Source organism: Spathaspora passalidarum (assembly GCF_000223485.1).
Source record: "Spathaspora passalidarum NRRL Y-27907 unplaced genomic scaffold SPAPAscaffold_6, whole genome shotgun sequence".
Classification (NCBI taxonomy): Eukaryota; Fungi; Ascomycota; class Pichiomycetes; order Serinales; family Debaryomycetaceae; genus Spathaspora; species Spathaspora passalidarum.
Window position 1 is genome coordinate 546,385 of NW_006767430.1, and position 10,805 is coordinate 557,189.

General features: G+C 35.7%; 7 protein-coding genes across 7 annotated transcripts; 3 read left to right on the top strand and 4 right to left on the bottom strand. All coding sequences in view use genetic code 12, as the record gives it.

Moving 5' to 3' along the window:
* Positions 1-111: 111 nt before the first annotated feature.
* BIG1 (Big1p) lies at positions 112-1,160 on the top strand (the record flags this gene model as incomplete). The annotated part of the gene is made up of 1 exon (XM_007376858.1): positions 112-1,160. The coding sequence occupies one exon, from the start codon at positions 153-155 to the stop codon at positions 1,113-1,115; it is 963 nt and encodes a 320-aa protein (XP_007376920.1).
* A 7-nt stretch (positions 1,161-1,167) lies between these two features.
* Positions 1,168-2,670, bottom strand: SPAPADRAFT_142394 (uncharacterized protein; the record flags this gene model as incomplete). The annotated part of the gene is made up of 2 exons (XM_007376859.1): positions 1,168-2,192; positions 2,229-2,670. 2 exons carry the CDS (start codon positions 2,668-2,670, stop codon positions 1,168-1,170), a joined length of 1,467 nt encoding a protein of 488 aa, XP_007376921.1.
* A 263-nt stretch (positions 2,671-2,933) lies between these two features.
* SPAPADRAFT_62791 (uncharacterized protein) lies at positions 2,934-3,523 on the bottom strand (the record flags this gene model as incomplete). The annotated part of the gene is made up of 1 exon (XM_007376860.1): positions 2,934-3,523. The coding sequence occupies one exon, from the start codon at positions 3,477-3,479 to the stop codon at positions 3,288-3,290; it is 192 nt and encodes a 63-aa protein (XP_007376922.1).
* A 967-nt stretch (positions 3,524-4,490) lies between these two features.
* On the bottom strand, positions 4,491-6,520 carry ADA2 (chromatin-binding transcription regulator; the record flags this gene model as incomplete). Its single annotated transcript, XM_007376861.1, has 1 exon — positions 4,491-6,520. One exon carries the CDS (start codon positions 6,182-6,184, stop codon positions 4,826-4,828), a length of 1,359 nt encoding a protein of 452 aa, XP_007376923.1.
* A 406-nt stretch (positions 6,521-6,926) lies between these two features.
* On the top strand, positions 6,927-7,885 carry RPS17B (40S ribosomal protein eS17; the record flags this gene model as incomplete). Its single annotated transcript, XM_007376862.1, has 2 exons — positions 6,927-6,955; positions 7,303-7,885. The coding sequence occupies 2 exons, from the start codon at positions 6,953-6,955 to the stop codon at positions 7,711-7,713; spliced, it is 414 nt and encodes a 137-aa protein (XP_007376924.1).
* A 96-nt stretch (positions 7,886-7,981) lies between these two features.
* Positions 7,982-8,985, top strand: SPAPADRAFT_56842 (uncharacterized protein; the record flags this gene model as incomplete). The annotated part of the gene is made up of 2 exons (XM_007376863.1): positions 7,982-8,000; positions 8,183-8,985. 2 exons carry the CDS (start codon positions 7,982-7,984, stop codon positions 8,983-8,985), a joined length of 822 nt encoding a protein of 273 aa, XP_007376925.1.
* On the bottom strand, positions 8,096-10,357 carry SPAPADRAFT_62798 (snoRNA-binding rRNA-processing protein; the record flags this gene model as incomplete). The annotated part of the gene is made up of 1 exon (XM_007376864.1): positions 8,096-10,357. One exon carries the CDS (start codon positions 10,332-10,334, stop codon positions 9,036-9,038), a length of 1,299 nt encoding a protein of 432 aa, XP_007376926.1.
* Between the last annotated feature and the right edge of the window lie 448 nt (positions 10,358-10,805).

Genomic DNA, 10,805 nt, shown 5'->3' on the forward strand with positions numbered 1-10,805 from the left:
AAAGAAGGAAAAGTTTTAAATGAAGATGCAACCACGATTGAAGAACAGTAGTAACTATGGCTTAGTATAACAATGCGAAAAAAATCCCAGGTGCCATTCACTGGAAAGGACAAGCTCAACCAAGTAAAATTATCATTACGTCACTCCACAAGATGAAGATCCAACAACTACTAATCACAGTGTATATATTTGCGTTAGCATCAGCTAGTCTCGCTCCTTTGTTGGTTGCATCTCATAAACTAGTGCCAGGATTAAAGCAGCTAATAAATCCATCAAATATCGAACCTCATAATGTCACGTCGGTGACTAATCTTCTAAAGAAATTGGTGACAGAATGTTCGTCAGATGCATACTTGATAGTCAATCAACCAGGATTAACCTACCAAGACTTGATCACTGCTAATAAAGATCATTGGCCAATGTTACGTAAATACCTCTACATGTCATCAACTACTGTGGGTATTCCACGAATTGATGGCGTTATAGATTTACAATTCTTGCAGGATTACATTGTCAACACTTGTGAGGCAGAGGTTATCAATGTGTGGAATGAAGACGAAGGGGAAGTGGTTGACTACTTTGATATCCGTAAACGTGTTATTCGAATTGATCTTGGTGAATTACCTACTGGTAGTGAACGTAACCTTGAAATCCTTAACCATGATGAATTATTAAGAAAGATATTGAGAAAGTTACCATCGCCACATTATACAATCATTCTAACTTCTGATTCACCAGGGGTCATTCATCCTGTTCCTGGTGTCCACATGGCAGAGTTTCCTGATCGATTTGAAATATTCAATGATATAATAAACGATCCTATGCATTCTCGTGAAATTGAGAAGAATAACAATTTCCATTCCGTGGAACCAAATTGGAATCCTATACGTAATTCAAATGACCGATACATAAGAAACAAACACAATGACGAAGTACATTTGTTGGATTACGACTTGTGGACCAAGAATGAAAAATTAATTTCAACATTGATTGTCATGATCTTGAGTATATTCATGATGAAAATTTTACAGTTCTTCAACTACCTTAAAAAGAGAATTGTACTGTACAAGCAAAACAAAAACACTAAGGGAATAATAGGTAAGAAGTTAGATTAGGTTCATAAAAAATAGATTTATATTCATTACATAACAATCTCGTTTTACTCCTCTATAAAATAGAAACTCTTCTCTTCGGAAGATCCTGTGAGGCTGTCCTTGATCTCTTTCCGTAATCAATATCTGCCTCCTCTTCTCCTTCTTCACCTGACTCAGCATCTTCATACTCTTCCTCATCAACTAATACACTGGCATCGAAATATAATGAAGGATCCAAACTGGAAATATCAGCTGATTTAACTTCTCCATCTAATAACAACTCACTCATAATTTTCCCAGTCCCCGGTGCATTATTTATCCCCCAACATGAATGACCAGATGCAAGGAATAAATTACCAACATTGGTTTCTCCAATTAAAGGTCCACTGGATGATGGCACATCCAATACTGGTAAATAACAAGCTTGTCGTTTTAGAATATGTCCTTTTCTTAGATTAGGAGATACTTTTCCAACTTGTTTGAATAATTCATCACATTTAGATTTCACCACTTCAACATCATCGGTAGTCTCAGGAACATCAACTGCTGAATCTCCTTCTCCGCATACGTAAACTTCATCCAGTCTAGCATAAATTTCAGGAGAAATGTATGAATAAGGACCTGTTTTAAACTCAGTGAATATCGCATAGGGGCTGACAGGTTGGTCTTTGAAAGGAGAAATGGTGATTGAATGGGCTCTTAATCCAGATATTGGACAATCTGGTAAAATCTTTGAAGTCCATGGACCTACAGCCATTACTATTTGATCAGCATTCAATGTCACTGTTTCACCTTCAGCTCCGCTTTTGAAAGAAGTAGGTTGGTATTTTATACCGGTTGCACTACCAGTTTCAAAACTATATGTTATCTCATTGACTTTCCCCAACACGAATTCAATTGAACCTTTGGAGTATTCAATCGCCTTTTTAAGAAGGAAATTAGTGAATTTATAAGGATGCACTTGTGCCGTGGTATCAGTGCCACCCAAAGTTGAACAATTATCAATCAAGGCTGAATTTATCCAGTTTAAATTAACTGGTAGCCTATTACGTAATCCACCCGTCGATCGAGTACGGGCAGTTTTCTTTGGTGGTTTATCTGCCAGAGATGAAGATGAGTCGCTATCATTGTCACCAACAGTAATAGTGGGTTTAGTCTTGCAGCCGATATTAGTGGATCCGTTTCCTGTATCCTCTTCCTCTTCTTCGTCATCTATTTCATCGCCCAAATGAGATATGTCACCTTCTAACGAAACAGTGGTTAATCTTCTATAACCCCACTCTTCTGCTCCGTTATATTCGTTGGATAACTCCTGATGTAAATTAAAACTTAAAGACACAATTTGTTCAGGGAATGCCCATAATGCCAACAATCCTCCAGCTTTCCCGCTGGCTCCACCCGCCACTCTCTTAGATTCTACAATAGTGATATGGTATTTTTCCGGGTCATATTTTGGATGTTGGACAAGGTAGTAAGCGGTACAAACCCCAATAATACCTGCTCCTACTATAATAATGTGGTGTTTGGACTCATGGCGGCCTGAGGGCTTTGAAAGAAATTTCAAATAATCCAGCATCTAGATAAGGGTATTCAGTGGGTATGTTTAAATATATGTACACGAGTTGAGTATGTAGACGCACTGTGGTTGGTGTGTGTAGTTGACAGTATCCGCGATATTAGATGTATTGGAAAGAGTACTTGGAATTTGGGAGGGGGGGACAGTGGATGAGCTTGAATAAACCTGGTATTTTATGTGGATATATAAATTCCGTGCGCAAAAGAAAATCAGGTCTAAAAAAAAAAAATCAAAAAATGTCAAGCGTAAATTTTCTTCTTATTATGGAAATTTTTAATGCAAGATGATCAGTTGCTTTTCCTGTGGGTTGAGGGCTCGGGGGTCAAGTCTAGAAGGATAAACAGCAGTGACTAAAATAATTAACTAGGATCCCCCAAATCCTGCAGGTGTGCCTAGTTCAATATTAGCTTGTTTCAGTTAATATTTTGCCGTGAAATGCGTTGATTTCCCGCTAGAATTTTTACAAAATGGCGAATTTTACTAAAATAAAAAAAAATCAGTTGACTTTTTCACTTTTGTACCACAACGGAGATCGCCCCACGTAAATTAGTAATTGTCTGTTTCACAAAGATTAATCACCTCAACGCCTTTTTAAGGTGATCCAATCTTCAGATTTGCTAATCTGATCGGTCAAATTTTATATTCTCCCGGTGAAACGTATATACAGGATGATTACCAGTGTTGTTTAGCCAAAAATTTTTTATTCTTTGTGTTTGCATGCTACGGCACCCCACCCAGATGGTTAGAAGCACGTCTTTGTTTAGTTCGTGATGGTATGCACAAGCGGCTATTGTTGCAGGGTTGTCCATTCTTAACCATGCAGGAACTTCTTGTTAAGTCTAATTACACATTTATATATTCGCTCGCCTTTTTGTAATCAGCAGGTTTTAACAGTCCATTCATGTTAAAATTACCTTTAAAAAAAATTTACCCCACATCCAAGGTGGGAACTTCAAACAGGTGATTTTCAAAGAAACATACTGTGTTCATTGAATATTTCGATTCACCCGTAAACTATAATTATTAAAATACTTCAAAATTCCATGACATTAAGGCGCGGTCTACGTTCCCTATTGGATCTAGATCCTACACCGTTGCATTTTCCCGCAAAATAACTGTGCCTTATATCCGAAAGAATTTTAGTCAACATGAGGTTACTTGTATATTAGCAAACTTACAACACATAAAATCATCTGATTGAGTCTTCAACAGAAAGATGCTTTTATATATATATATATTCTAATTTAATTGTCTATAGGTCTAAAGTCGTGTAGGCTTTGTTGTCACCACTTTTAAGTTGGAATGTAAAAATTGTAAATAAAAAAACTTGCAGCCAAAATCTAGACTCTCCTTTTTTTTACTTTAGTTATCCACCATGTCTAGGGTTTCAAGACTGCATCAATCTAGCAAAAATTCATCTAAAAGCTCAAGCTCTGATTCGCTCTCTCCAAATTCTACTCCTTCTAAAACTAAATTGAATTCCGATAAAGTACTGAAGAAAGCCACCACCAACAAAACTAAAGTGGTTGCCCTGATTGAAACACTCAACAAGTACCTCCTTCCGCTTCCCAATGCTAACCTCAACATAAATCAGAAGGTTTCAAAGGAATACAAAACTTTAGAAATTTTGCAAGAGGAATCTAAAAATAAGCTTGGGAGTCATAAGGTATCAACACAAGCAGCTTCAATTAATTACCAAACTATAAATGAATCAATTGAAGAATTGTTTTCCCAATCCAACATCATTTCTTCGACTGTACCTGGCCAACAGGTAGAATCGGTCAAAGAATTTGAACCATGCCATGACAATCTTTCTGCACCTGTAGAAGGTTGTGAAATAGCCCCAGATTCGATTTCATTGGCCAACCGATATCAACTTTCACTTCACTCTTCATTCAGAGATTGGTGCAAGCTTGGGTTTCACAACATGGAAGAACAGGGCCAAATAACTCTTAAATTGATGTTAGCTAGATATAAATATCACAAAAGGTTCCAACAAATCAATGAAGCCATGAATTCCCTTGCATGCGAAATGGAATATAAAGAAGAGGAATTAACTAAAAAAGTTAACCAGTTCAAACTCATGGTTGACCAAATGGTTAATTTGACTGATTCTATTTAGATTAAAGGTTTATATACTCTATAAAATAGATGCCTAACCTTGGGAACACCAACCCATTTGTACGAAGAATTCGTAAATTTTGGATGCTTTGTTAACATCAATCTTTAATGCTTGTCTTGCATCTTTCTTTTTCAAAATACCGTTATTTTTGACCGCCTCTTTCATCAATTGATTCTTGATTGCCAAATATGGTTTAGGTAAGATTCTCAAAGTTGAGCACAATTGCTTTTCTTCATTGGATAATAAATCAAAGTCTGCAGCATGACTAATATCCAAAGGAGCTCTATTATTAGAAATCTTGGGTTTATATTCTGGCGCAGGAGAATTGGCACTGGAGTACGGTTTACGTCCACTGCCATAACCATTACTGGCACTGATACTACCATTCATTACAGTCGGTGTAGCAGAGTGTCTGCTTGATAACGTACCATTGCCCATTCTTTGGTAATGTGCCGTCCTTATCAATTTATCCTTTTCAAATTTATTTCCATCTTCAATAGTAGTGATCCCATTTCTTCTCCAGGTTTGCAATTGTTGTATTCTAATTCTACATTTCAATTCAGTCAAGAAATCTCTTGTAAAAGTGTCAAAATCCTCCGGTGATAATATTCTAATATATGCATCAATTCGTTTAAGTAAATCCTTTTCTTCCTTCAGCTTCCTCTTATCGGCGCTTATATTCTTTCTGTAATCTAACAAGTTATTCAAAATCATAACTCGTTTGCGCTCAGCTCTGGTGGTTAATCGTGAATTGTAAATGTCTAAAATCGTCAATTTCAATTCTATATCATTAATCAGATCTTCGGGATCAAAAATCATATCTTTGATTGGCACTTCTGCCTCATTCTCGGCTTCATGATCAAATTCCAATCTACCTGGCATATAACCTTGAATTTCGTGACACAAAGGAACAGAAGGAACTGGCTTTCCCTTGGGTGGTGGCAATGGTTGTGACTTTCTCAATGCCAATCTTTCTTTTCTTTCTTCTAAAAAGTGGATCGGAGTAACGTCATGGAAATCTTTATTCATCTCCGGCAATGGATAATCCTTACTCTCGAGATAGATCTTGTAATAATGAGCGGCTACTTCTTCCTTAGATCTGTTTCCGATATGATCAGCAATATCGGCCCAATTCCCCAACCCAAACGTCTCACAACCTTGAATCAACAACAATTCTTCATCGGCGCCCCAGTCACGTTCAAATATAGGATACGTGTTTTGCTCAATGATCTGATAATCGTGCCATGGCTTGTGGTCGCCGGTGGTTAGTCCCGCTGCAAAACAGGGTACACAAAGGTCGTAATCGTTACATATGGCACATTTGATTCGTATTCTGTTGGAACAGTCGGTACTGCATACGTCACAATGGAATAACCTTCCTTTAACATCCATGATATATGTATATGTTGTAGTTTATAATGTGAATATGTGAATATGTGACAATAACAAGTTTGTAATTAATTTTTGCAATCAAAATGTAAAAATGGAGAAAAATAAATTTGGTATATTTTCAAAAATTATAATAATACAAAAAGGTAAAAATGCTGGAAATTAATCAATCAAATCTATTGACTAATCAATCAAAATGAAGTGAAATATGGAAATGTCGTTATTATAACAACAAAAGGAAATAATGCAAAGAAGGTGAAAACAATGATATGGTGGATACCTTTGCTGCTAAACAAGTGACAGTTTTCTTAATTAAGGCGCTTATTTTAAAAGACCAATGTTTTTTTTTGTTGGTTATTTTTGTTTCCACTGTTGTTTTTTTTATTATCCGTCTATAATTTGTAATGTCGTGTCAATTTGCCAATATATGTCATGTGATACTGTACCATGTGATTTAAGTCACATGGGTTTCAAAAAAGCAGTCACATTAGTCATGTGACTGCGTCCTGTACATAAAATATATTTTGTGCTTTGTGCACGCCCAACAAAAACAGTTTTTTTTTTGCACTCTGGCAAATCCCTTTTTATGTGCGCACTAGAAAATTAACTATGTAAAAATATGGTAGCATCCATTCAGTTACAGTGGGAAAAACATCACTAAACCAACAGTGAGGAAAATTGAGGGAAGAAAAAAAAAATTCACCAAAAAAATTTCAATTGAATTTTTACATCTTTTTTGAATACTATACCATAGCAAACTAATAATCAAAGATGGTATGTAATGACCAAATGAAACAGTATCATACCTCATCTGGATTCGTATAGGCGAACAGCTACAACCAGCTTAAAGTGGAACAAGCGATAATGTTTTAATGAAGTTATGTTGAGCAACTACCCAAAATTTTCACATCAACGAAAAGGATTTTCAACTAGATCAGAAAGAATATAAACAGAATGACATGTTATTTGGGGTTGATAGAGCAATAAATGAGTATATCTGAAATAATATTGAACATTTAAGGATTATATGGAATAAGAATTAAACCATATTATAAAATTAGAATCAACATGAAAACATGATACTTCTATTATTAAGAATAACAATACTAACTTTATTATAGGGTCGTGTTAGAACTAAAACCGTTAAGAGAGCTTCCAAGGTCTTGATCGAAAGATTCTACCCAAAGTTAACTTTGGATTTCGAAACCAACAAGAGATTAACCTCTGAAATTGCCGTTATCCAATCTAAGAGATTAAGAAACAAGATTGCTGGTTACACCACCCACTTGATGAAGAGAATTCAAAAGGGTCCAGTTAGAGGTATCTCTTTCAAGTTACAAGAAGAAGAAAGAGAAAGAAAGGATCAATATGTTCCAGAAGTTTCTGCTTTGGACTTATCCCACACTAACGGTCAATTAGAAGTTGATTCTGAAACCGCTGACTTAGTCAAGTCCTTGGGTTTCAAGATCCCAATCCAAACCGTCAACATCTCTGCTCAAAGAGGTAACAGACGTTTTGCTAAGAGAAACTAAATTGCTTGAAGGAATATATAACCTAATTATCTATTTGGGACATAATAAAAGTGTATTTTAATGTTAATTTTCTTCAAACCATATTGTATAGTTTTAAAGTGATTTAATTGTCAAGGCAAAATCTCAACCACCATACAACAACACCCCCCACACATAAATATAAAAACGTACATTTATTTGAACTTGTAGTAGTAAATCTAACTAACGTTGTATCGCTGATAACTCTAACTGACATTGCATGGATATTTTGATATAAAGCCAAGCGAGAATGAGCCTTGTGCTGCTACGTCATAGTGCACCATACAAAAACAAAGTGGACAAATCTGACAGCCAAAAAAAAAAAAAGAACATAACATCCAAAAGATTTAAACTTTATTGACACATATTCCTTCTATACTAATCCCAAATATAATGAGATTTCCTTCCTTATTGATATTGTCAAGTTTGGCCTTTTCAACAACAATACAAGCCAAGGGTAACCAATGGTATCCTCTAAATAGTAAAGGAGAAATTCCGACTGATTTCAAACCATACTCCACAGGACAAGATGTGCAGTTTGACTGTATTCAAAGAAACATAGATACTGGAGAACATAAGTTCGATGACAAGCATCAAATCGTATATGGACCATTTCCTAAATGTAAAGAAACTCAAAAGCCTTTAAGTTTCAAGTATGGAATCAACGAAGATTTGAATTGTACCATTCAATTCTCAGATGAGTTGTACCATTTGTTCCAATTATATATCCATCAAGATGTTCCATTCAGTTGCAGAATGGCCCTTTCTTCAGAACCATTGTCTATTGAAAAAGGTGGTGCTTATGTTCCATTCACATTCAATTTCAGAGGTGAAATTCATGATGCTCATTTGGATATTGACCCTTCCATGAATATAATCTTTACCAAACCATCTACTAAGGAACCAGAACAAAATACATTTGTTAGTGCCATTGGTTTTGGTTCAGGAACAAATACTACTAGAACAGTCATTGGGGATGAACTTACTTTGAACTTGGCAGTTAGATGGTTTGATCAATTGTCTCAAGCTTACTCCAAGGGAACGCCAGATAGTAACTTGCCTTATAGTGATGGTTTCTACAGGCTACCAATGACATCCATTCCTATTAGTTACCTGATCGTCTACACTTATGTATTCGCTGCTTCCGCAATTGCTAGTGCTGTGATCTTTATGATTACTTACGGTTGGGTCATGCATAAAGTCAAGAAGAATAGATATATGCATTTGGACGGTGATATTGGTAAACAAGATTAAATGTAAACAATAGACTTAATTAATTCCTTCTCTATTAAATAGCTGTATAACTACACATTACGACACTTTGTGATAATTGCTTTCAATAATGCATCCACCTTTTCGTTTTCATTATCGGTGTTGGCCAAGAATTGGTTATTAAGCTTGTTAATGAACATGTTGGTTAAAGTGGTCCTTTCTGATGCATCCTTTAATTTCAATTTATAAGCAATGAACTTGTTAACTGACAATTGTAAAGCTTCGGCCAAGTTTTCGCTTGTTCTGGAGACATTTCTAATAGGTAATGTAATATCAATGAACAATGTTCTTAAATCTTGTGGATTTTCCTTTTGGACATAATTTAAAACATGCAACATTAAGTAGTCTCTGTTTAAATCTTCAAATTTGTCAATTAAACTCAAGAATCTTTCCACGATTTCAAATACCTTATCTTGAGGATTGATAACAGTGGAATATTCAGGAATGGTTTTAAGAATGCTTGGAACACATAAATCAAAGATTGTTAATGCTACGTCACCCTTCAAGGCAGGATTAGTTTCTGGGTTACCCAACATGTTCATATCCGCTTCAGGTAAGTGGTTCAATTCGTCCTTCATTTCAGCCGCTGTTGGTAATTCAATCTTGTCAGCATTGAAATCGTCATTGTCGTCACCTAAAGCGGATTCTGTGATTGACTTGGCCAATTTGTCTTGTTCGCTTTCTAATGCTTCTTGTTGTTGTTTTTCAGTAATTAATCCCAAGACTTTTCTTCTAGCTAACAACTTGGAAATATAAGTCAACTCAAATTGAGCGTAACTTAACCATAATTCCAACGACTCTGGGTTCAATCTCAACCCTCTTTGGAATAAAACTCTGGCACCTTTAGCATTAGCATTTTCTTCAAACTCATATTTCGCAGCTGACAACCAAGCATCAACATTTCTAGGCTGCAATTGTAACAAACGGGAATATACTTTATATATAACCTTAATGGCACCGTTTTCCTTGGCAAACTGTAAATAGTGAGACCATAATTCAGTATCACCAGGGTATCTTCTCGTGGCACGATCAAATACAAACATGATTCTACGAACACCAGCCCAATCACTGATACTTGGTTTGGTCTCAACCAACCCAACCTTGTTCAATCTATTGTATCTTTTCTTTCTTAATTTTTCAAGATTGCCTTCAAACTCAACGTATTTGAGGAAATCCCGTGGTTTGGATCCACGACCTTGGATACGATGTTCAAAGTCAGTACGTCTTCTCATGATCATCGTGATCTCATGCTTGTCAAAAAGGCCCTTCCTCTTGAGATCTTCTAATTCAGGAATAGACTGTTCAAGGTAGTATCTTACTTTTTCAGCCATGGTTCAGGGGTTATCGTAGCGATGAGTAGTTAGTTGAATCTGAGTTTTAAATTTTTTTGAATTTTTTTTTTTTCCATTCTGATATCGCGATGATTTCAAGCTCTTCTGTTGTAGAGAACAGGGGCCAAACTGAAGCTTTGAAATTATAAATTCGAAAATCTCAATAAACGAAAGCATTGTTCCTATAAACGATTTTAAAATAAAATACCAAGTTCATCTTGATAACATGAGCTTATTTCAACTTGATGGTTGTATGTCAGAATTATAAACTATACATTCTGGACGTTTGTACTCTAACCCAATCTCTTCATTTGTGTCAACAATTAGAATATATAGGAATATATAATATAATACCATATTTGTCAAGACTTTAAGTAACATCAACCAATACAGATGCAGATGCTACAAGTTCACTTGAGGAAACCTTAATAAGGTTTGGTTGCAAAAGCAAATTGTTCGCGCTAGAATTTT